Consider the following 27,136-nt stretch of genomic DNA (forward strand, 5'->3'; position numbering starts at 1 on the left):
AATCCGATGTCTAATGAGAACTAAGTATTTCCACATTGTCTTGATCCCAACTTGTCCAAGATTTGAGCAGGCAATGCAAAAGAAGTCTAAGCTGAAAGTGACATGTACGGACATGGACATGACTCTACAGTGATCCCACCGTCCCACCAGTCTGTTCTGTTGCACACACACACTAAATTGCACAGCATCATTTGGCCTTTGTTATTACACAGAATTAAAGGAAAAGTATGTCATTGCTCAGCAAGAGAAACCCTGCGTAGAGGGTTTGTAGTTGGAACCACATTTGGAAAAAAAGGAGCGAGAAGAGAAATGAGGCACCTCAACAGTAACTCCAAATGTCTTCAACAGTAGATTGTCAAGTCTGGGGGGTTATAAGATATAGAATAATATATATTTTTGGAAACATCAATCTGTTCTCATCTGTGCAAAGAAACACGCAGGTCCATTTGTTCATTGTATACCCCTTCAAAGCATTGTCTTTGAAACTATAGGGGGTAATTGTTGTTAATAAGTAGCCCTTCTTTGCTGTTGAGTCAGGGATGAAGCTAATTTAAAGACAGAAGCTTTACCTCCTTTTAGAAACATGCAGCCTTGCTTTGATCTTACATGATATCTGAGGTGTGTGTTTGCGGTTAGCACAGCTGCCTTCCAAGCAGCTGACTGGCTGTTCAGTGACATCTGTTAAAATTAATGAATTGTCTCACCTGAACCTGGTTTGACACTGAAGTTCAAGCTGCAATTCTCATGAAAATATCTGTAACTGGAAATCTAGTTTGTTGACTTGAGCACCCAGTTGATCATAAATATTACTAATTAATGGATACTCAACTTTAGAATTTCATTTTGGTCAAGAGGGTCAATGCAGCTCAGTAAGGGAGACATTTTTTTTTATCATGTAGACAGATAATATAGATATGTATTATAAACAAATCTTACATTAGCATCTAGGTAAGTTTTGCTACCTTTTCTGCTCATTAAATTCATGCATATTTTCAATTCATTTTTTCCTTTTTGTCAACATACTTCACATTTTTACACATTCACAAGTCTGAAAACTGGAATTAAAGATTCAGAACTTTTACTTAAAGGTCCCATATAGTATAAAGGTAGATGTCAATGTGTTTGATTTTATCAAGCAGGTTTAGGTTCTATATCAACACTGTGAAAGTACCAAAGTGCTCAGTCCACAGAGAAATGCACACAACCTGAAATCTTCGTTAGATCGCTCAGAAAACAGTCTCAGAGCCTCCTCTCTTCTGATTGGCTCACTGACCTGTTGTTACTAGAGCTCCAGAGAGAAGCCTGAGAGAGGAGATGTAAAACTACACTGAGATGGTTTTTGGATGGATAAACACTTCAAATAAAACACAGGAAAGAAAAAATATGGGACATTTAAGTTCACTTAGCGTGCTCAATGTTTAACAAGATATGTTTAAACAAGTCGCTAGGAGTGACAAAATGGGCCATATGTCTGCAATCTAGAACTCAAGCTTCAGATACAGATCATTTTTATTCAAGTGCACTCATCATGTCACAATATTAAGTGTGATCACGCAAAGAATGAAATGTCAATGTCAATGTCTAATAAAATGTCAAAAATAAGAGAAGCTCATCGTAAGAGCCCAAAGTGATTAAAAATGCTCATATATTCCAGAGAAAAGCAGCAAATCCTCTAATTTTAGAAGCTGGAACCATCAAATGTTTAGCAATTCTATTAGCCATGTTAGCTGTGTGACTTCACAGATATCACTTTTTTTTTATTTTGAGTGAGATGTCTCAACAGCTATAGGTTGGATTCCAATGTTACTGTTCTTTATCTAGTTTGATTTATCGCCTAATACCTGCTGACGTTAGCATTTACAGAAGCTCAAAGCGCTGCTGTGGCTAAATGGATGATCACTCGTTTTTTTGATATGTGACTCAGATGATTAATCAATTACCATTTTGGCTCTGGCTCCAAGTTGAGAAACTGATGATGTAAACATTCTGTCGTTAAACTGGCTCCATAGCCCTGAAGGCTGTCTATATGGTTTTACATCCAATATTTACGTGTAGTTACATATAAGTAATTTTAGCCTATAAAATATATCAATATCAGATATTTGTGTATGAGTTGGGGTAGATTTATGTTACACTTGCTCACACTGTAGGGGACATCTCATGTGATCCTAACCATCCATAGAGGTATTCATATTGTGACTTGGCCAAAGGAAGGAAAGGCTCGCCGCATCACTGAACGCAGCGAAGAAAAAAAGAAAATCCACCATGCAAGTACTCTGATGAAGATATATCAGTGGTCCAGTTTGTGGTGTAAGACCAAGCTTACATGCACAGAGTGAGTATTCAGTACATAGGATGGAGGAGAGGTGTTATTCAATGAAGATGTCTTCGGTGGGATAGGAGTAGCCAATGTTCTCCTTGTAATACTGCTGGAAGGCCCTCCTGTGGGACAGAGAGGACAATTAGAAAATAAAATTAGTTGTATTATCATCTATCACACTCTGGTCTGAATGGAGCTCAACTCTGTGCATCAACAACAGACGAACGTAAAGGATGATGTAAGGCGTGCACTGGCCACACTGACATGAAATATTTATTGTCCTCAGAGGTGTTGAAAGATGAATTCAGATCTATTAAAAGTAGCAGTTGCCCTGTACATTACAATTTCTGCAATTCAAGTAAAAGTGTGTAAGTATTATCAACAAAATGCACTTTCAGAGAGAGACTTTCCAGACTTCCTGGATCATATTTCACTGTCTGGTCTTCTGTGTTTTATTGTTGGTTCAGGAGGAGAAAATAGAACCTTCAGGTATTTACATGAATTTGTTTTTGAAGCATATAAATGTATTATTTTAGTTTCTGTGACTTTATATTCATTCCTAGAGCATTATCATTATTATTACTATTATTATCATTGTTATGTTGCTACTCTTTCCCCTGTGGCTGATTGTTAATTGATCTAATTGATTATTGGCTGCTGCTGGTGTCCGTGTTCTATCTCTACTAGTGTCTATTCGGGTCGACCGCATTTTGGATCAGGTTCAATTGTCCTCAGGTCTGTTGTGGTCTAGTCTGAAAGGGCTAGGCCTCCCTCAGATCAGGTCTCCCTTTTTTGAAAATTCATTTATGTAAATCAGGTTTCCATGGGTCCATTTGAGACTTCTAGTCTGAATCCCTGTTGATGCAGATATTGCCACTAAAATGAAGGAGTATGTTCATGAACCAGATATATGTTCCTGAGATCTCTATCCAAATACAGTGGACATGACAGGAAGCTTGTCTGAAGATCTCAGAGCAAAGAAGAGTGACATAATGAATCAACACTGTCATGTCCTCTTACTCTGGATGATCCACAGAGCAAAGTGTCCACATGTTTTCACTAGAACTACTCTCTACTGAAGAAACAGCCCCTGTTATAACTACGACATGTAACAGACACCACCAGGGGCAAGTCAGACAATATGTAAGAAATATCAAATGTAATAAAAATACAGAATAGAAGGGGTCTTACCCTACAGACTCGGCCAGAGGATGTAATGTTGTGTCTGACATCATCACGTGACAGGCGAAGCGCTGTTGGTCAGGGTGTTTTGTGATGAAACCAAAATACCTGCAACACAATAATCACCATTACTGAGAGGTTCACTGAGACATACCTGCTGCAGCAGACAAAGCACTGAGCTTAGACTTGTGAGAGTTACATCACTGTCATGTACATTTAACCACCACTTAAACTGGCTGTGATTAAAGGTACAATTTAATATAGTTTAATACATTTCTCATGCAAGTGTGGGAAGTGATTAAATCAAATAATCCTTAAAGGAGTTCAAGAGTTCAACTCACTTGCTGTGTTTTGGATGACAACCACAGAATGAAATGTTCTTCAACTGGAAAAAGTGGAAACATTGCTCCCCCTGAGAAAGAAACGTAAAGTTCCAATGGTTAAATTCTGTCCGGGTGTGTGAAGCTGCAATGTGGAGCTAAACCTGAATAACTCCCGGACTACTGATCCAGATGGAGCGTGAGTGACATCACTATTGCTATTGTGAGTAGCTTGTAGTTACTGCTCATTCCCACTGGGAAGCGCTATACACCAGACTACAACAAAGTGTCCTGTTTACAGCACCGTAATAACCTGCTGCACATTTTCCACAAGCTGGGTTTGTAAAGGTGTGACAGGAAGGAAGGAAGGACGGAAGGAAGGAAGGAAGGCAAGAAGGAGGATGCAGGCACAAAAGGAGGAAGAAAGGAAGGAAAGCAGGAGGGAAGGAACGAACGAAAGAGGGGAGGAAAGAAGGAAGGCAGGAGGGCAGAAAGGCAGGCAGGTAGCTGTGTAGGCACATTAGTGTACGTACCCTGTGAGCAGAGTGACACTGGTCCTGGACATTGATCTTCACTCCCTTCACACTGACCTCCAACACACAAGCTGAGGGAGGAGGACCCGCTAACCTCCTGTTACACGCCACCTGTTAACACAGTCAATACAAAGACATGTTAGACCGGTCTGTGGCGTCAGGCGAGTCTTAGGGTCACATCTAGTTCGGCCATGACGGAAATCAAAAGCGTGTTAACGTTTGTTCTGAGCAGCCAAACTTGCAGGTGGAATGGGAAGCTGAGGGGGGGGGGGATTTAATATTGTTTAAATATGAAGATAACTGCATATATTTTCAGACAGTCTCTCCTGGAAGACATTCATGGAGTCACACATAAGTGGCACACAAAGTGCCAGGAATAGTTGTGACAAATTTCAGACTCTAGCTCCTTTCTCACCCCTGCACAGCTGATCAGTCACAGTGTGAAGTGGATGTGAAGGTCAGATTGTCCCCCTTAATGCGATGTTGGAAAGGTGTGTGTGTGTGTGTGTGTGTGTGTGTGTGTGTGTGTGGGGGGGGTCTAACCATCTGACAAAAAGTTCTAAAGAAGCATACTGGCTCCTTAAATTTTGCTCTTCTATTACTCCAACGCAAGTTAGACAGTCTCGTAAAAAAGGACTTATTTTAGGCCGAAAACTAAGTCACTCTACCCCCAGGCTAACTAATTAAGAGACATATTTTCAACAATAAGTGTCACCTGCTGACCAGTGGTATCCAATGACTAAATGAATAAATAAATAAATAAATAAAAATCTTGTCTCAAAATTTGTGCCTTGTATCAATGTTGTGGAATGATTAGGGAAACCATGTTTAGAGACTGCAGTAATAATATAAATAAAGGGATAATAATAAATATAATAATATATAATATAATAATATATTGAAATATGCAGCAATGAGGGGATCGCCCTGTGTTTACTATCCTGAGTCTGACAGGTGAGTTCGCAGAAATACTGAGCCCTGTCACATTAAAAAGCCCCAGCATCTCAGCTCAGCTACTGTATAGCTACTGGAAGTTCTCTTTGTTGTTTTTTCACTCTTTACAGAACTTCCCCGGTAAAATAAAATTGTAACTGTGAATTCTTTCAGAAAACATCAGAAGAGTATTTTTCTGCTGAGGTGGGTTCATGCTGTTACTTGGCCAGCCATGGTTTATATTAATTTTTTTTTTTTTTTTTTAATTTACTCCTAAAGTCATGGTGAATTAGTCATGCTTACAGAAGTTAAAAGTTAGACAGCTTAGGTCGAATGAATCAACTCTTAGTTTAGTTTTTAATTAAGCCATAGTCAGTCTGTCTTTGAGAAACTGGCACCTGTATCGTCTGTCAGTTGCTTCGGTCCTTATCAGTGGATCTCAGATAATGAGTGCAGATACTTAACCACACTATTGTTGTTTTCTGTAGATATCATTATTGCCCGTTTCTTATCTACTGTTTTATTTTGCATTAATCAAACCTTATAATTGAGAAAGTGATCTAGTGACTGTTTTTTCTACATCTAATCTTGCATGTTTACATCCTTAATATCGATACCATACACCTGAAGTTTGCAGTTATTGTACGTTGCAGGTTTAGCAACTGCAAGAGGTTAATTATTCACTTCGCAGTAAGTCAGCAGAATATGCAATCCTTGTTTTGTGTGTATTTTGTGCATGTACAATTCTCTAATTTCCCCATAGGGATCAATAGTATTATGCTACTTCACACGCCTGCTGCGGAGTAAACAGTAAGATGTAAAACATGAGGTGAAAGGAGAAAACGTGTCTCTTTACAAACTGAAGCTAAAGTAGCTGTGTGCTGTAACAGTCTTAAGAAGGATTTGGACCCAGTGAAGGATTTTGAGGAAACACAATGATTACAGCTGCAACAGGCTCAGCTCTGCACTTACATAACACACTAGATTTGAGACGGATAAAGGGACAACGCACTCAAATCTTAGACGGTTTATTTGTCTTGGTTCTGAGGTTCCACACTGAAAAATGTTTATTTGGTTCATTGTGGTTACTCATGAAAACCCACAGACCTCACTGTGAACAGTTTCCTTGACACCACGAGAGAAGAAAACACATATTGTCTTGTTATTAGGCTGAACTGAAACACAGAGCTATTCCTGTCTGGATCAGCCGGGCTGATAGAGATCATCTGGGCATAAAACCAGACTCATTGCTCTGGCAGCGTAAACATAACCTGAGGCCAGTCGACATGTGTGAGTGGTACACCTCGCATGAACTTGCCAGTTAAAAGATTCATGTTTTCAGGCTGAGGGAGATTTTTAGCCTCGTAAGGTTTCAAAGAGTAAATAGTCATTCAGTAATGTGTTAGAAATGATAACCCTGAGTCTTAAAATTTTCTCCCATTTTCACTTGTTTTTTAGACAAATCTGTTTTCATTGAGAGAAAAGACAAGAAAAGAAAGAGAAAAGAGAAAAGAAATTTAAACAGTTTACACTTGAGTCTTATATTGGCAGTTCCCTCTTTTTCTTTAAAAGTGAAAATACAAATAACCAGAGAGATAAACGAGCAATAATAAAGAGGAAAGAATAACCATTATCAACACATGAAAGAGTAACCCAGGAATGTGCCCACCCCTCCTGATCTGGACAGCAGTAGCTGCTGAACTATCATCACGCTACAGCTTAGGGCAGGGTTGCAAATTGATGTTGTGGACATTTGAAAGTGTTTTGAAACCTGTCACCCAAGAACTAAGAGTAGACTGAGCTGCCTTAATGAGAAGGCTAAAACATTGTGTGCAGTAAGTGGCAAGATTGGGTCTCTAACTCACACACTCACACAACTACAGAGAAGAACGCAGATTGAGAAATTGCCTACAATCACCTTAAAAAGTTAATGTCTAATATGTCCTGATGGATGTAAGTTCAATATTCACTCTACTTTTTGCTCAGTTTTGAACTCTACCAACTCCTGAGAAAAATATCTGTCTCCTTAGTCTGTTACAGTAAATGTTCTAGTAGTTGCTATTAAAAAAAAGTTAGCGTCTAGCTGTCTGCTGCTGCTGGAAATGAGGTTGGTGAGAGCACTGATGATGAAACAGTGAAAGTGCAATAAAACCAAATCAAGGAGCTAAAAGCAGCTGCAATGCTCTTTAGAGCTGTGGAGTTGGGCGCTCAACCATAGACTTTAAATAAAGATGGACGTAGCCTCCCTGACGCCCACCACAGGTTTCAGAAGAGCGGTTTTGAAGCTCAGGGTGAGCTGCTCCACCTGACTCCACCTACTCCTGACTAATCCAAAAATGGGCAAAGAGGTGGGGCATGTGTGGAAATGAGACTCTGGTGCATTCCGGTTTGTGGTAAGCATACGCTCACCGACCTGTCACTCAAAGAGGCCAGGCTCTGTACCAGGCCTTTGCACCAGGCTGTAAACGTGTTCATTTTTTGCTACAAAGTTTTATTTAGTTTTTTAAGATGATAGTCTATGGGGATTGACTCACTTTTGGAGCCAGCCTCAAGTGGCCATTCAAAGAAGTGCAGTTTTTTTAGCACTTCGGTGTTGGCTTCATTTTTCAGCCCTGGAGGTTGCTGCTTGGCACTACCTCTGTGAGTTTGTCACCATGAGCAACCAATTTTGTTAATTCCATGAATTATATGTAATTTGTTTTATTATTTATAAAAAAAATTTAATTAGTGATGCTTTAAGAGGCAAAAGTATTCAATATTATACTATTAAATATTAAAATGATCTTTTAAAAAAACATGAATATTTGCTACAATTAGCAACTAATAAGCAGCTGTAGGTTGTTGTCTTTGTTTTCCTACTGATAATCAGCTGCCATGGTGCGGTCCTGTTGTACAGTGTCTGTGGTTATGTACCTTCTGCATCGCAGCACACAGCACGTCGTTGCCTTTGTGGATGGGGACCTGCACTGAACCCAGGAATCGCACCAGGAACTGCTCTATCCACCCGTCTTTCTGGACTGCGAGAAGGAAGGAGAGCCAGGAAACATGTTGAATTATTAATGTTGTTGTTGATGATGGTGATGCTCTGCTTTTACAGTCCAGTTCTTTGCAGTGTACCTGGGTTAATATCTTTGGCCACCTTGAGAGCGTAGAAGGCCGGAAAAATGCCAGTAGCTCCGGTCCTCATGTTGTAACCCTGACACCACAAGTCCTCAGACTGGTTCAGCATTAACACCGGGTCATCTGTCTCTAGGTAAAGCTCATCTGCATGACGAGGGACAAACCTAAAATGAGGCGTAAAAAAACGATCAGATTTTAACCTAATGGGTAGATTTGGACATGTGACAATTTGCTTGTGTTTGTTCATGTGTGTTAACCTGTAGACAGCTCTGTGGCTCTGCTGTCTCTCCACTCCATCCAAAACACAGGAGAACACACCGAATGACCCAGCCCCTGAAGGGTACAGCACTGATGTTACACACACAATCAACAGCTTACGCTTTGAATTATGTGACATATTCATTCTTTAATGGGAAAAAACACATGGGATTTATTTCAATATAAAAATATAACTGCATTATTATCCAAAATCATCTTTAGCGTTACAGTAAGCAGGAAGGCTCAAATGACCAACACCATGAGAAAGCTTAGAGACTGTGTGTGTTGAATTTGGAAACTTTAGAATTTGGCGACCTCTGGTGGTAGTACAAAACAAGACCCTGATGTAGACAGCTACTGCCACCCCTTCAGCTAGGGCACCCTGACAATGAATGGGCTTAAAGCAACACATAGACTTCATCAATTATTATTTATTTATTCATTTTAAACCATGATTGCCTAATCTTTTTACCAAACAAGAATTTATGCCATCTGAATAATCTGAAAGAATTTATAATCACTTTAGTGTTACTAAGGGCTACTAGATATAGCCTGGTGCCAGACCTCTGATCTCACATGTCTTTGCTGATTCAAAAAGGTCTAGTGTCATTATCATTACTTGATAAGAATTGGTTAAAGCAAAACAAATAAGAAACACACTGGTAATTCAGTTTTATTATCTCTATTTGTCTTTTGCAGAAGTGAACTGCGATGCTGACAGACAGGAAGAAACTTTAACTATTTAGCTCTACTGCGACGTGTCACAGGCGCCTGATTATTCATTTATGTGGAGACAAAATGACTTTTGCTCTAAACTAAATATTTGGAGATTATACAAACCAGTGGCGCTGTAGTGGCTGCTGCTGTTGTTGGCAAACAGGTTGAGGAACTTCCTGCTTCTGAGAGCTCCAGGTCTTCCTCCGTGAGAATCCTCTTCCTCTGAGGTTGTGGCTGACGTAACCTTGGACTGCTTAGAGATCCTTGCTACAACTTCCCTCCTTCTCTTCATGTCCTCTTCCCGCCTCCTCTTCACATCCTCTTCCCACCTCTTCTTCTTCTCCTCCTCTTCCTTTCGTCTCTTTTCCTCCTCTTTCCTTCCTTCTTGGAGCAGAAAACAAAGAAAGATTAAACTGATACCAGAAATGAAGGAACAGTGCAAAAAGATAGCACAAGTTTGATTTCTACATCGGTCAGTCTTCTCTCCTAAAGCTACACCTGCGCCATCATCCAGTACTAAATGAATGTGTTATTCAGTGTTGTTCCACAAGGCTTAGTTGTGGGTCCTCTACTATTTTCTCTTTTTATGCTCTGACTGGTTAACATGATACAGAGACATGACATCTATTTCTGTTGATGAGCAGGTGACACACAGTTCTACATACAAACCACAAAACTCTTAAGATCACTTGAACACTAGTATTGAAGACCTTCTTCTTTGTGCAAATGAAAGATTAGATACTTGACTTTTAAATTAAATCTACATTTACAAATCTCAAAATGTGTGATGAAATAAATGAAAGCACCAGCTGAGCTAGCCGGCTAGCTTTCTTCATCTACTTGTATGTACAGTGCCTGTGTTGGGGAGTAACTGGTTAAATTCAAGTATTACATAATTAAATTACAACATAAATGTAATTGTAATCTTCAGTTACTGAGACAAAATTGTAATTAAATTACAGTTACTAATCATAATGTCGGTGATTACAAAGGTGTTACATCTGAATATATTCTTTTTGGTAAAAACCTGATATGTAGAATATAACATTCATTCTGTTGCTTTGCATCTTTTGGTCGAGCAGGAACGCCTTCTTTTAGTTGATCTGTGGACAACAAGGGTCAGATAGGTGATAGCTGTGAGATCTAATAATGCTCACTAATTTAATTCAGCATTGTGTTTTCATTAAATATCAATTTGGAGAGGTCATTAGGTTGTGAAACTACTACACAGCACCAACAGACTAACTTAATGGTACTGAGAAATAATCAAAAAGTTATCAAATGTAATAGGTTACAATACTGAAGTAATTAAAACACTTACAGTACTTATTACATTTTTAACTATTACTATTTTAATTGTTGTATGTAAATACGTTGAAAACCAGTGGAAATCAGAGTCAAATCTCTTGTGTTTCCAAACATACTACAAGCTTCCTTAAAAACAGAGAATTGATTTAAAATACTCAATACTCCAGTAAAATATGTAGTAAGCTGTTGTTCATCAATGGAAAATGTCCTTTTTGTCTTTTGCTCCTTTCAATTACGTCAACTTGATCTGAAGGGAGCACTTATATTTGAAGATATTTACTGCAAACTTTAATTCTCTTTTGAAATTATTATAGGTGATACATGACATTTGTATGATTCATAGGACATTAAATATGTCACTATATTAGTGTGTGGGTCATTGAGAAACCAGCTGTAGTAGTGATGAACCGCCTCACTTACTGTATCTGATAGTGCTTAAAGCTGAGTACATCAGAGTGGGCTCACACACCATAGTTTCAAATTCCAGCTACATTTGTTCATGCAAAGGAATATTTAGGACATTCCTTCATTAGATCCACAAACTGAAAACTCAATCTGTTTTCCTCTAAGAAAGATGAAAGACATGCTTCTCTTATGTAGATAAAAATGAGAGCAAGTTTAATTTTGTTGCCATGGGAACATTGCCTGTATTTCATATTCATATGGGTCCTTCCAAGTTTTTATGCTATTACTGTTGTCTACCATGAGACGTTAAGGTTTAGCTCTCATTTTAAAGGGACACTTCCACTGCTGAGTATTAGAATAAAACCAGGTAATGCTGTTTTAAAGGCCCTGAAAACATATTTTCTCTGTTTGCTTCTTGTTATGACGACACAAACATATATGAACAGTTTTGGTTTTTACAGATGATTTTCTGTCAGTCACTAAGTCTGTCGGTCTGCTCAGCTCCTGGATTCAGGGTAAGACGTTTCACCAACTACCAGGAAGATTCCCATTAAATCCAACCTGGATATGCAGCGACCTTAGAAATAATTGTGGTATCCCCATGACCTTTCCTCTAGCTCCACTATAATTAATTATTAATATTACATATTATTACATGATTAAGTAATTTCCAATTTGCCACAAAATTATAAAATCCTAACAGCACATTGCCATAAACTAACTGAATATATTCGTGCTTCCTAAAGGATGAACTAATCACAACATGTCTTACAAGCTAACAGACAGATTACCATGAGAATATTCATGCTCCAACAGGTATAAGACCTTTAATCTAGTGAACCTTCCCCATGAACGTTCCTCTTGAGCCATCCCTGGGACAAAGTTTGCATTTTTAGCCAGACTACTGGCAGGTTTTTAAACGTTACATAGCAAAAAAAGTGACTTGTATCTTGCTTGAAAACTTTAAGCACCTGTTGTGACAGACGTATGCTCAGGTATGTTCAAAATGAAACTTTATTGTCACCTTGCTTCCTTGTCTCCTCTTTCCTCTTCCTCTCCTCCTCATACTCTGGGTCTTCCTCCTCATTGGCTGACTGATAGACGGTCTCTCCATCGCTGTCGTCATTGTGCTCACTGTAACCATGCAAGCAGTCCTTGAGGCTGACCAGCTCCAACTGAGCGTGTTCATCGACCACCAGAGTGTATTTAACAGAGTCATAATTCAACCCTGCTGTAGCTTCACTCTTTGGTACAGTCCAAGCAGCCACACAATCTCCCTGAGTGACGGAGTTGGTGCCTTTCACCTCAGTGTTACTGTCACCTTTGCCTCCCCCTGCGTCCACCTCTGACTTGGTAAAGTCCATCTTTGTTTTCTCATCACCTGCGAGGCAGCGGGTCGGACCATTCTGAACGTTCACGCAGGGGGTGGGGTCTCCCTCCCCCTCCTCCTCACTGATGTCAGGGTTGGTTCGGTTGGATAAAGAGGGATGCAGAGGCCCCGGTGGCGGGCCCTCTGTGTCTGAGCTGAGGGACATTCTGTTTGACCCCCCCTCGCTGCTGGACCGGGAGAGAGCAGGGGGGTTATCCTGGCTCCTGTCATGGCTTTGGCCTGAGAACACAAAACATGGATAGTGAGTAGATATTAGCTTGTTAACATAACATGTGAACAAATGTATTTATGAACGACTTCACATATGTTACACATAATTACTAGCTATGAATAGAGTTATGTAACACATAACCAGTACTACTTACCAGAATACAAAAAGAAATTTCACAGCACTACTCTGGTTCTTTAATTTGCCCTTGAGCAAGGCACTTACTGATGTATAAAGAAGCATTTTCTGGTCAGTCTCCACTGTCTTAAATTAATGCTTTTAATCTGGTAAGAGGAAACAGACTCCACTCATCAGACACAGCATAGAATTTATGCTTCATTTCTTCCCCCACCACCCTTTTACACCAAGAAGGTCATAAACAGGCGTGTACTGTATAAGGCTCTTCTCTTCTATTTCATCTTTCTCTCTAAACAACAAATTACAGTCGGATTAAGTTTCCAACAAACATATCTCAGACATTTGAGACACTACAAGGTCCTGTAACCTTCACAACTAGACAGTTTGAGTCTTCTCTAAAGTCAGAGGTTGTAGTGAGTTATACACCAGATGATTTAACAGTAATTCAGCAACTTTGCATTTATAATATTTCAATCATTTCTACAACACTTACCCCCCAAGGTAGGCTCAGGCGATATTCGATAATATCGAACATGGCATTATTTCACACCATAAGATATATTCTTCATAATATTTTTTTTTTGTTGCAGTTTTGCACAGTTTGCTTTGCTGCTGAGTCTGACCCTCATTTCACTGCTTTGCTTACTGTACATTGTGCCGTGGCATGTGACAAATAAAACTTTGCTGTTAAGTGGCAACATTGTTTATACCTGAAACATAAAATACAATAATTTAATTGTGTATTATAAAAAGCACCTGAAACATAAAATAATATAATTATGTATTATGATTTTTAAAAAAAACAACTGAAACATAATATTGTGTACATAGTAAAATTTGGGCAGGCAGTATTGATATATTACATTTTGCATATTGTACCAGTCTACCCTGAGGTTCAGGTACAGGTGTTCAATGGCCAGTTGTAATGGACTGTGGTTGTAAAAACTTTTTCCAGGCCAGTGTGGATATATGTGGCCAATGTGACCATCATATATTCAAAGCTGCAGTATTTTCTCTATATGAACATGTGTAATAATAAAGGGATCTTTAGTTGGGCCAAACCCAGAGAGGATTTTCACCCACTCTGCAATTCTCCTCAGCTCTACAAAGCTTTTCGGGCAGTTCTGGATCATTGGTTCTGGTCATCAACCTGAGACCAGCTTGTGAAGATAGTGGAGCGTTTAGCAGCTAAAGAACCAGACATTTTTCTCAGGAGTTGGTGAAGACAAAAAGTGTATATTCAATTTTACATTCATCAGGTGAACACAAACCCAAATCCCAGTAAACGCCAATGTTGTTCTGTGTCTGCTGGATGTGTAAATAGGCAAGTGTTTGCTAAAATTCATTCCCAATAACAGCTTTAAGGGCAATCACACGACAATGTTGAGTTTTTGGCTCGTTCTGCTGCATCCTGAGCTGCCCAAAACTCCAGCTTTAAAACTGAATAGCAGATTATCAAGAAGTGTGTGAGGATTTTACAAATACAGTTACTTTACACATTCATACTCCCAAAGGTTGAAGGTGATTTTGGTGACCCCATGACATTTTCATTCCCACACAGTTTAGCATACCATACGTAACTATCTCTTATAGGTGCTTCCCTGAGTATTTTTGCGCTGCTACAATCCATATGTCTACAGCTACACTTAATCAAACGTATACAGACAGTGTTTCTGCAGTTCTTTCACCATAAGACACTAAACCAAATGTCTCTTTTCTTCTTAGTTAATGAGTTTCATAGTTTGCTGATCATTTCTGAAAAGGGAGAGGAAACAGGGAAAATGAAGACAGGATTTCACTGGTACACTTCCAGTTTGTTAAGTTTGTTTCAGTGAATTGCTGGTGTAATGTAGCGTGTTTTAGTCGGTGCACGACAGGTCAGCTAAACGTGCAAATATTAAAAGTAAAATTTCAATTCAATAAATATGGAAAATAAAGTTTCCAAATACAAGAGAATATTTGGGTGAGTTTTGTGTCTTTCACAGTTATTACAATAAATTCCTCAGATAATCAACAACTGTATCATTTCGCTGTTCTGCATTAAAAATACATATAAAACAGTTGTTACTTAGAACACAATAAATATTAAAGACCACCCTGCTCTCATCAGACCACCCGTTGACAGTACCCGACACCCAGGGGTCTAGAGGTGGGTTCATTACCTTGGTCTTGGGTCTTGTCCTGGGTTCTTGGAGCTACAGGTGTGCGTGGAACCACCATGGCTGTCAGATAAACTTCCTGGTTCATCAGTACGTTATTTGGCTTGACTCCCCCTCCTCTGTTACCCGCTTTAGCAACTACTTTTCCTTTCCCATCAGCCCCCCGGCTTTTCGGTCCATTTGTTTCTCTTGGCCTCTGATGTACATTCCGCTCCTTCTCCTTCGCCTTGGACTCCGCACACAGTCTTCCTCCTCTTCTCTCCTCCTTCCCTGCCGTCACTCCATCCTTTCCTCTGATGTCCCCCAGGCTCCTATCTTTCATCGCTGTCGCTCCTCTTCCTCCCCCTCTCCCTCCTCCTCCCCCTCCTCCTCCTCTCCGCTGACTCCTCGGGGCGCTGGAGGACTGTGTGTGCGTGGCCCCGGACGCCTGTCTCTCCCGCAGTCGAGCGCGTGTGTCTGCGGCGGTGGCAGCGGCCTGGCTGTTGGACCTGCTGTGGGCTCCATTGGCTGTAGGGGGTTTGGGGGCTGGGCGGTGCGTGCTGTGCCGGACTTTGTCCTCCGCTTTTGGTTGGACATCCACTGGTGTTAGATCCCCTTAATACACACACGCAAACAAACAAAAGTATCAGATTATGTGTTAGGCAACCAGATGTATACAGAGGGATTAACAAAGTAGCCCACAGTAAGCACTTTAGACTGGATAAGAGGCACAGGGACACTCATTCAAAGAGTTCTAGAATATTTTGCTGTTATTTTTCAGGTTTTGTTTTTGTCTCTTGTGCTGTGATGCTTTTTCCTGCCCCACAAATGTGCATCTAACTATGTTTGCCTGTGATGATCAACCATTCATGAAGTCCTGAACACACTGGAGCACTAGAAATTTCACAAAGCATCCAACCTAAAATTATTTAAAAGCCAAATGTGTTGTAAATGGCTACATCAGTAAGTTGAACTTACAACAGAGAGATTACAAAGGCAAGGGTCCCCTGTGAGGGAATTTTGTCTTGTCCACCTAATGAATGACTGACTCAGGGTGAGAGGTCAGTGTGAGGCCCTAGGTCTCTGTGCCACAGCTACTGCATTAAATCTTACAGGCCTTGAGACGCTCAGGCGGCTCCTGCAGACGCAGCTGTGGTTTGTCCAGATACTGCTGGTGCCCGGGCTGATAACAACAGACCTTGGATGGTAACAAGTGGCTGGGTGTTCTAAGAATCAGCACTTGGGCATATATAGTCATGTTTCCTTGTTTATGGTTAATGAACCAATAGCGTAGCAACACATCTGTCTTCTCCGTCTTCTTTGAAATATTTGACCAATTATGGAGTGTAAGCTATCTATAGTATTCTCTCTAAGTGTATAAAGACTATCCTCAGGGGTTCCTGCTTCAGATTTGAGGTGACATCATGCACAGAAGCCTGTATTGATGAAACCTCCTTCTCCTTGGACTCAAGCTTCAATAGACATCCTGGACTCCAGAGCTCTTTCTTCACCACCCATGATAAGAATTTCCCTAACATCCCCATCGAAGCAGCAGAGGCAGTGATCTCTTGATTCTCTAGAATAGGTAAAACACCAAAGACACTGTGTCCCAGATTTCCCATAATGCAAGTTGATAGTGTTTCGTCCTTACACTGTGTAACTCTGGTAAGTGCCTGCATCAAAGCCCAAGATTGATCAAATAACTGGTGATGACGTCATTGGAGGGTAAGACATTATCCAAAATTCTTTACAGACGGAGTAGTTCCCCCCCGATCAATGAAGTGAGCTATACTGCAGGTGGAAAGGTGGTGGAATGCCCCTTTAAAAAATTCTATTAAATTTTATTGAGTCCAAACTAGATACTGTTAGCAAAAAGTACAGCGCATGTGACGGACACGACTTTTCAGTCCATTGTTGGAATCTTTTTGAGGACACTATTAGAGCACATAGACTTTACAGTCTGAATAAAATGGTGGAGGGTAAACACAGTAAGTGATTTTCAGACGCAGCTCAGATATTTAGATTTTTCAAACACAAGTGTAACTAATGACTTAAGAGATGACAAAAGAGTTGCGGGGACAGAGCCATTGTTAATCTGCTTAGAACAACCTGTGTTTGTGAAATGTCTCCTCATCTATTTGACGATGAGGACCAAGATTCAGGTTAGCAAGATTTATTTTGACAGCAAAAGTGACAAAAAAATAGCAAAAATGAAAAGCACAAGATAAATGACAATTTTTTTTTTTTTTATGCTTAGGCTCAAACCTGTTCATCCATTGTTTTTGTGCATAAAAATTGCCAGTTTGTGAAAAGAGACATGTAGTTCATGTGTTATCGGTCATGTTATTTTAATAAAATTTAGTTTGGCTCCTTTTCTTGCCTGTTTCTTTATTATTGTAGCAGCTGACGAACATGCAATCAATTAACATGACACAGGAAAGTCTGGTAATCACTGGATTAGATCATCATTATGCGTCTGGTGGTGTTTATTACCTGTATGAATAAATCAATAATAATGCATCTTGAACTGAACTGTACTGACTACAGTATATTGAATCACTGTAGTTACTGACTGAATCAGCAGCTGTTAGCAGTTAGCAGGGCCGTGCTCGAGTCAGAGCATTGTCAGCTCAGTGAGATTCACAGTACATTCTGTCCTCATCAAGTCAATAAAAAAGACTGAATGCTGAGAAACCATCATCATCTGATCTCTCTGTCCTCAATAATAAACTGCTGAGCTGCGTTACGTTTCTATACAACATATTTGTTTTTCATCAAAATATCCAGTCTTGAAGTACAATATCTACATGTAATGATTCCAGCATCACTGAACTTTTTTATGGTTGTGCTGTTTAGATTGGCACAGCAGTTGGTTAAGGTCAGGGAAACATTGTGACTTCAGACATGTTTATTTACATTTATCCAAATGTAATCTTTCTCTTACATTTTGTGGTCCAAGCCTAACCACAGACGGGGCTCTCTCAACCAACCATTATGAATGTATTGCAAAACATGTTTGCTGCTGATGGTTAGATGTATAGAAATGTAATTTGTAGGTGACAGTGTTGGAATTGAACATGGCTGCATGAGACTACTGAAGACAGGGCCAGCGCAGAACACCATAGCTCTATGAATGGTAATGAGCTCACTTAGCTTTGGAACAAACTGAACACACTCCATTATCAGTGACTACAAATCTTTGAGCTGCATGAAACAATTCGAATCAGGGAAAATGATCATCTGTGAAGTCATAGAAAATGATATCCGGTAACAATAAAGATCACATGATCAAAAAATATCTGTAGAATAGAAAGATCCCATGTCCCAGGTGTGTGTGACCAGAATCCAGAACAAGCCTATATAACAGATTATGTTCATGTCTCATCAGGCTCACACTGCTCACATCTGTTTTACACAAATACCCAATCTGACTAAACTGTGTGAAACTGACGACACTTATCTGCAGAGGCACTGCAACAGACTGAGTCATGCACAAATCTCAGGACAGAAATGCACGGATCTGCTCTGCTGACGGATAGTCAGAAATATATTTCCAGAGCAAACAACTACAGCAACTCAAATGCTTTTCAAAACCTTTTTTTTGTTTCTGCAAAATCACTGAACAAACATTTACTAAATGTGAGACTGTGCTCAGAACTCTGCTGACTGACTCAGGCATCAGGAGAGTGCAGCTTTTCAAAGCTGAAATAAGTCTTAACTATTTGTGTACATTGATGTCTCAGAACAGACTGTGTAGACAAGATCCATCCAAGATGAAGTGCACAGACATCACAGTGAAGTCTTCTGCCAAGAAAGAAGAAAACTGACTTTCACGTAATTTGTTCCATTTATCTTGTTTATTTACACAGTATGACAGGTTTTCTTAAGATACTGCCATAATGAAATGTGTCAACACGACTGTCAGAAAAATATCTGAGTTGTTTTTTTCCTTTGGTTTCAAGTGAAAGTGATGAAATGAGGAGGCAAAATCACTGTTGTGCATAATGCCATTTAGAAGTTGTGCATCATTTTGCTGGTTGAAGGTAGTGACAGTTCATTTCTATTCAATTCAATTCACTTTAATTTGGTTCCAATACAGTTTATAACATCACAGTTCCATCAAAAAAGCCACAGAAGCACAACATGATAAATAAAGATATCAAATACTGTACACACATTACAATGGTTACATATAGGCACATTTATATAGAGAGATATATTTGTGAATAATGCTGTTGGCTTTGTCTGCTGTTGTTTAAAGGTCCATATAGTCTAAAGGTAGATGTCCATGTGTTGTTTGATTATAAAGCAGGTCTAGGTTCTATATTAATACTGTGAAAGTATTAAAGCGCTCCATTCAGAAACTGAGCTTTAAAACGAGTTATCAGGACTTCTGGAACTTTGTGATGTCACGACAAAGCAGTCCCCGCCCACAGCCCAGCACAGCCCTCACTCTGTCTCTGTGGCTGCTGGGACAGAGAGGCTGGTCTTCAATGCTGGTGGAGGTCTTGTATCATGTTTCATTCTTCTCAGACATCCCATGTTGCTGCTGCTTTCTCCATCACTTCTTGTAGCAGCTCTGGGTTTTGGGCAGAAACACAACACAAAATCATATTTCATCATAACTGCTTAAGAATTTTTCAGTAGACAGGGAGGTGATCATTCTGAAGTAAATTTCACAGTTTACCACAGGGAACATAGTGTTCTAAAATATCTTTCAACAAAGCTGTTGAGCGGGTCTGTGATATTTCTAGTTATGTTACTGGTTATCAAGTTCATTTTAGATCAATAGCTTTACTCACTCTTACTAATTAACAAACGTAAACTGAGAGTAAGGTCAAAGCAGTTATGATTACCTACAATGATAATAAAATAGGAATCACCATCAGTCAATTTTTACTGAATTATGTTATTGAATTAATGTTATTACAGCTAGTTATTATAGCTAACTAGGTATCAACTGGTTTACCTTCATCTGGCTCCTCGGGTCACTCGGCTCTCAGCGACAGGTCGGCGGTCAGTGAAGTTGAGGGGCCTATTCCGCACATTCTGACCCCCGACTCTAATGTCCAGACGCTGGTTACAAAATGTGTTACAGAAGCATAATGGCGGCTCCCACATTCGCATTTTGGCTTCACTGTTGCATCGTGGCAGGAAGCAACACAAAATCCTTCTTCATGTACAGTCAGTGATTTGCATTAATTGGCTGTGTTTTGTTTTTTTTGTTTTTGTTTTTTTTTCTTCTTTTGTTTTTTCCCGAAGCATTTAGTGTCCATACCTGTGATGTGTGGGGAAGAAGAGTGGGAGTCCTTCCAGCTGTCCTTCTTGCCCAAAGAGTTGTTGTTGATGGAGTCCTGCACAGAGTTAATAAGACAGAGCAGCAGTGTAAGAGCAAAAACCAACACATTATTGGATTATCACACACAGACACAGACACACACAGACACAGACACACACACACACACACACACACAGACACAGACACACACACACACACACACACACACACACATATAGACACACAGACACACACACACACAGTCTAGACTGATGTGTGAGACAGCTAACCCATAACATCTTGTCCTCTCACTGTGTGTCGCTCTGAGGATTATAGATTAATACTGATAAACACAGAGGAGTGAGACTCTGCTCTTCATCCAGGACACGTTGTCTCGGTAACTGAGATTCCCCCTCATTAATGGAGACTTTTCCATTGAAAAGTGGCCATAAAGATCTGAATCCTTTAAGAAACTGTAATACCTCATTTTGAAATACAATATAATCACTGCTGAATGCTCTACGTCTCCTCTTCACTGCAACAACTGCTGAAACACAACATCTTTCACACCTGCTTCAAAGTGTTTTCCACACAAAAGGTACTACAGGCCTTATATTCTCCTTTTTATGCCCCGCCCCGCCAAGTCAAAAAAAATTGGGTTGCTAAAATTGGCTTGGTCAAATCCAGACACTAAAAGTCTCTCTCTCTCTTTCTTTCTCTCTCGCTCTCTCTGATGACATCATTGCCAGGAAGAGGTAGGAGCAACGGACCAGGAAGTGTGCGATGGTCTCGCATCAACGTCATGGGAACCACGCAGAGCGCTGACTCACTTACTGACATCCCTCATGCATCTGCTCTCCCTTTCGCACACCACGTTCTGTTACTATGGTTACTCATTGTGTGTGTGTGTGAGTGTGTGAGTGTGTGAGGGAGAATCAAAAGCATCTCTCTCTCTGTGTAAAGCACACTCCGTCTCTCTGGTGACATCTCTCTCCAGTTGACATTTACACAAACAGACGTTTCAATGCACAGACAAAAATCTAATGGAGCCCTTTTTAATATTAAAACTTCTCATCTCAAATTAAAGATGGCGTCTCAGTGCCATCTGTCATTTTCTGTCTGATACCCAGAAGTAGCTGTGATACTGTCAGAATGCATTTGAGGGAGTTTGAAGGGAAAAGGCTGTCATCTTAGTTAATTACTCCCAGTTTGAGTATGGCATACACTGAGTTACCACCTTATTAGGTTCACCTTTGTGACATATTCATTTTCTGTGTCAGAGAGGTGGTGATTCAACTATGTGGTTCTTTTGAAGCGAGTGGTAGTGTTATGTTCATAATATGGGTGAGCAAATCATTAGAAACACCTGTCAATATAATGTCTACATAGAAATATAGATATATAGAATATATATATTCTAAATACATTCTGCTGTATAAATACAACAATTTTACATCAACATACAAATGCAACCCTGGTTCTCTTATTCTTGAGTAGTGACATCCTGAAGTCTCTGCTGGCAACCTCAACATGACTTTTTTTTCCCAACATGTATTAAGGCACATAACCCTCATAACTCTGCAATGCATCTTCCATACACGTTTTGCAGATTAAACAAAGAAGATATTACAAAGAGATTAAACAGAGCCAGGGTAGCTGTGTCCCTCTGTTTCTAGTCTTTATGCTAAGCTAAGCTAACCTACTGCTGGCTAGGGCTTCAAATTCATGAAGTTATTTATAAAGAATTCATGAACGCAGCATTAGGAGGAGGTCGTGGTTGGGTCAACATGTAATACACAGGAGACCAACAGGAGATCAGCAGTCAGCCCTGGTTTTCTTTTGATGGTGAAGGCAGTGTTTTCTTAGTTCTAACCACACCTGAACCACCAGTACATTTAAATGCATATAAAAAAATAGGTTAGTGGGAGACATCAGGTTATGCAGGAAATCTAACATGTTTACATGCACTGTACAAACATGGATAACTGTAATGTTGTATGTGTCTAAACTGAGCTGTTCATCAGTGGAAACAACCTTATCTGTACCTATAAGGGGCACTCAGACCCTAATTATTTTTGCATAATTTTGTATATGATCTCTCCATTGATCTCCCTGCACTGCTATCAGTGACACTTGACACTGAAATGTTGTGCAAATGTGTACAGGTAAAAAGATGCCTAGAAACCCAGTTACAAGTGTGTTAAAAAGTGGCACTAAGGGGCCCTGACCAAGTCCAACTGGCCAACTCAATGGCCATGAAAGACTGTATGTTCAGGTGTTTGTGTGTTCTCCTTGTCCTTATTTGTCCTTAGTTGATATGCCTCTGTGCCGGTGACAGCCCGGACCAGAGGAATTGTCCATCCCATTCTCAGGTCAGCTTCACTGTGACATCATAATGTTCTGCAAAAAAACGTCTGACCATTATTCAACACTGTAACTCAGGAAGTGGACATTGTTACACTCTGTTTATCCAGAGTCATAGAAAATATGAACCATTTGTGTGAAGTTTTGTCATAATTGCTGTGAAGTCTTGAGCGGACATTTGTGCAAAATTTGAAGAAGTTCCGTCAAGGCACTACTGAGATATTGTGTCCACGAGAACGGGACGGATTGACAGACAACCTGAAAACATTATGCTGGCTCTGGCTGTCGCGGCGTGGAGGCATTATTACAACATGAAGATGATGATAATTGTGTGATAAATGTGACACATGTATATGTTTTCATCACACCTGTGAACGCTCGTGTAAACTGAGTGAACCTGAAGAAGCCTCAGGCGAAACGTGCTGTTCGCTCTCAATACACAGTGAAGTCATCTCAGTGTACGGTGGTTAAATTTGATCTTCACTTTGGATTAACAGGAAACTCTTTGAACAAATGCAGCTTGATGCCCTCTCCCTGACACATGCTAATTTTAGAAGTTACAATTAGCTGATTTGCAGCTAAGAAGCTAATGACCACACACGCACACACACACACACACACACACACACACACATGCAGAGTAAGAGTCAGTGACAGGCAGGGCTTACAGTTACACACGTTAAGTGGTAGTGAGTGTTATCAGTCTAATCCAGCTCCTGTGGTGAGTCCAGCTGGCAAAGTAAGACAGGTTGGAGAGGACACAGTTCACAGCAGCCAATCACACTGCTGACTGAATGATTGAAAGGTGTGTGTTATGACGCATGTACTGAGGACACAGTCAATACTACACTGGTTGTCTATGAACAGTGAGTCCAATAACATTTCGATTGGGTTTCATAACTATGCAGAATATTTCATCCTGCCTAGAGGAAGATTATATTTTTGTTATTATTTATTTTATGTTTAAGTCCAGCACTATTGTTGATGGATTTTAAACATTTACATAAAGTACAATGACTACAACAGCTGAAGTGTTCCTGCCAAGACTAAGGAAAGGACAATATGTCTTACAAAGCTAAGCCAGAACGAAGAACAGTTGCCTCTCAGTGGGGATTGTATTGTTCAAGCTGTGGTAACATTACATCCTCTCCTCATGTTTACTACAGGCCTTTATGCTGCATCTTCCCCACATCATTGTTACTGCATCTACAATGTTCAGGCATTTATCCTGCACTGGTCCTTCCTGCAGGAGCCTTTTTGTGTCTGTTCTTTCTCTGAAAACGTGGCTTAAAAAATCAAAATAGATTCAAATGCAGGCCAGATTCAACCACATCTGCATTCTAAAGTATAACAGTCGACATTAGACACTATGTATGCGAAAGCTATTTTAAGTCAAGCCGATCTGTCACACATGATAAGGTGAGAAACCCTTTGAAGCAGCATATGGTGAATACCTACAGTAGAGCTCTATGTGCCTTTAATCCACTGAGACCAGGTCCCAGTTCTTTACAGTGCTGCTATATTAAAGTCAGCAGGAATCATCAGCACGCAGCTCATGGAGGGATTGAACCTCTTTTATCTGCCTGTCGGCACATCGTCTGTTCTCCGTCAGGTTACAGCGGATCATTGAGTGCTGAACGATACGTCAGATCACCACTGATAACTTCTACAGGAAGTCTTCAATTTCATATCTGGACTGTGAGGTTTTCAATGTTTAGCTTTAAATATATTTTCACCTGAACACACATAATGAAATCATCATGTCAGGTTCTCTTACAATATTCACATCACTAAGATTTACATGTAGATGTGTTTGGTCATTGATCACAGTATGCAACCTGCTCATAGGTGATTTGCCTATATTCCAGCTGTGGAATATAGTCTTTCTCAACAGTGTACGGCTTGTTTCACTTTATTTGTCTACATGTCTCTGACCTCATATCATAGTTTATTTAATTTTTGAGCTTTTAGCATCTTTTGATCAACACCATTTCCCACAAGGCCAAAACCTTGGTGGGTTAACATCACCACTGCACTAGAGGCCAGCTGAAAGACCACAGCTGGTTCAGACCAACCATCAACCTCCAGGCCTGAAAAATGAAGCCAACAAGTGCAACAACCTGCAGTTCTTTTAATGACCACTAGAGCCTGGCTTCAACAGTGAGTCAATCCCCATAGACTCCCATGTTAAAATGTCCAACGTTACAGCAGAAATAAACTTGTTTACAGCTTGGTACAAAAACAGTTTTGGTCTCTAAAGCTAATTTCCTCCTTCATGACAACTGTACGGATTTTTATAAAACTCAGTCCTTTATATTTTTTGAGCTTACCCGCCACAAATTAGCATCGAAGTCTCAGCTCTACACAGGCCCCTCCTCCTTGCCCATTTTTGCATTTGCAAAAGTTAGTCAAAGTCAGGCACTGCCAAGATGGCAACAGCGAAGCAGCTGACTGAGCTTCAAAACTGTTCTTCAGAAAGCTGCAGGTGACGCCTCTGAGGCTATGTCCATCTTTATTTACAGTCTATGTTTCAGACATGGCTGTACAATTAACAGGAGAGAAACAGCCAAACTGCACAGATGTCTTATATAAAATGTTACAATGAAATATTATAGAGTCGGCTGGTATGGGAGCTGTAGGATTTTTCAAATGATTATTTCACTGTTAAAATCAGCAAGGCTTTGCATTTTAATAGTGAGTGCCATTGTAGATCACATTTATCTTAGTATATGGATAGTAAACCCTGAAAATGCAATTTAACTTTGCAGAGAGGCTGATGAAATAAACCCTCAGAGAAAGACATATTGTGAGCTCTTAACAGGCTCTTAATAAAAGGTATTAGCTAAAACTGGTGTTTATGATACTGCTGCTGCTGATACTGATACTGATTCATGAGCTTGAAGTTAATCTGAAACCACCAAGAAATAACAAAATAAACAAAGCTAAAAGAAAAAAATGTTAGATGGACTGAAATATGTCAGCTGGTGGTTGGCTGTCCAGCTAACTTTTCTAAAAACCTGTGTCAAGTTGCAAAGTTTGAGAGGTTAATTAAGATTTTGATGATGGTAATTTCAACAAGGAGAGTGCAGGAAAGATTTCAACATTTAGGGGTTCCAACATCCAGTTACCAATTTTGACCCAGTTCCCTGCATTTGCTCAGCTCTGAAGTTCTTATCCAACATTTTATCACTGACAGAAGAGTATCCAGTTATATCAGCTGTAGCTAATTAACAGTTTTGTAATGGCTAAAATGATACATTCATCTTTTGCATCAGGACCCTTTTTCATGCAATTAGCTCATGAAAAATAAGCTAGTGACAGTCAGTGGGCTAATCCACATTTCACACTGTATTTTCTGCCTTTCACCTCAATTTCAGGTTGTGAACATTGATTATGTTTACTGCTAATAAACCTCTGATCATATCTGACCATCTATCTGATCTGATCATGTGTCGCAGCTGCTGTGATCTCATGGCAGGACAGTCTGTAGTTCTGATGCTGATTCTGAGGGGAAACCCAGGTTAGGGTGAAACGACTGCTCTGATCTGTACTGTCACGGTAAACAGGATGCAACTCATTTAAAGGGCTACGCCAGGATACTACGAGTGTTACTGCTGGCTCCCTCTAGAGAGCACTCCTTACTGACTGCTGTCTGAGGTGCCAGGGTTCGCTACTTCACTATCATCTTGTTTTTATAGAAATATTCCTCTTTAGACTCTGCATCGTATTAAATCCTCTTCTTCTGTTCTCTTACAAAAAGGACGCTGCTACAGCTGATCTTAAATATACTTTTATATATTTCGTGAGAGGGCAGAGCAGCTCGGAGGCTCCTGTTTTAAAAGCACAATCTGGGTCAATCCCCTCAACAGCAAGTGTGTCCTGTCAAAGTGTCCTTGAGCAAGTCACTGAACCCCGAGCTGCTTGCATACCCTGGGTCTGCTGGAGACAAACAAGCCAGCCGCACGATTGAATTATGAATATTGATGTTCTAAATATAGATATTTGCCAGAAATATAATCACCACAACACAAGATAGGAGCCTGTTTACTGAGGCACTGCAACATACAGCTGAACCATTTTCAGAGCTGACCCACTGCCAGCACACACACACACACACACACACAAACACACAAACACATAAACACGACCTAACAGCATGCACAAATAGACAGCTACCCAATGCTGTCTCATTCTGAGGACAGGATCCTCCCAGGAAACACACGCACACACACACATACACACACACACACACACACACACACACACACACACACACACTCTCAGAGTAACCCATTTATTCTGCTTGATGCCACTGCTGCCTCATTCTGAACACACAATCCAATCATGATCACATACACACATACACACACACACATAAAAACACAGTCATATACGCTGCGACCCATTTCCCCAGCTCATCTTAAAAACAGGGGATCCTCCCAGTCTGCCTACCTGGGTGCCGGCTTGTGGCAGCTGTGGGAACAGAGCCAGGGTGGTTGGTCTCTTTGGTCGATATTTGTCCAT

The 27,136-nt window shown here is 40.1% G+C and overlaps 1 protein-coding gene across 1 annotated transcript; it reads right to left on the reverse strand.

Annotated features, from left to right (window-relative positions):
• Positions 1-1,351: 1,351 nt before the first annotated feature.
• LOC111229840 (C-Jun-amino-terminal kinase-interacting protein 1-like) lies at positions 1,352-27,136 on the reverse strand. Its single transcript, XM_022756324.1, has 13 exons — positions 27,065-27,136; positions 20,249-20,324; positions 14,995-15,585; positions 13,076-13,084; positions 12,110-12,705; positions 9,507-9,735; positions 8,666-8,741; positions 8,406-8,572; positions 8,202-8,305; positions 4,356-4,466; positions 3,844-3,914; positions 3,512-3,610; positions 1,352-2,442 (listed from the first exon to the last, which is right to left on the reverse strand). The coding sequence occupies exons 1-13, from the start codon at positions 27,134-27,136 to the stop codon at positions 2,370-2,372; spliced, it is 2,274 nt and encodes a 757-aa protein (XP_022612045.1). The 3' UTR covers positions 1,352-2,369.

The sequence above is a fragment of the Seriola dumerili genome, unplaced genomic scaffold (assembly GCF_002260705.1).
Source record: "Seriola dumerili isolate Sdu_G_001 unplaced genomic scaffold, Sdu_1.0 BDQW01000242.1, whole genome shotgun sequence".
In the NCBI taxonomy this organism is placed as follows: Eukaryota; Metazoa; Chordata; class Actinopteri; order Carangiformes; family Carangidae; genus Seriola; species Seriola dumerili.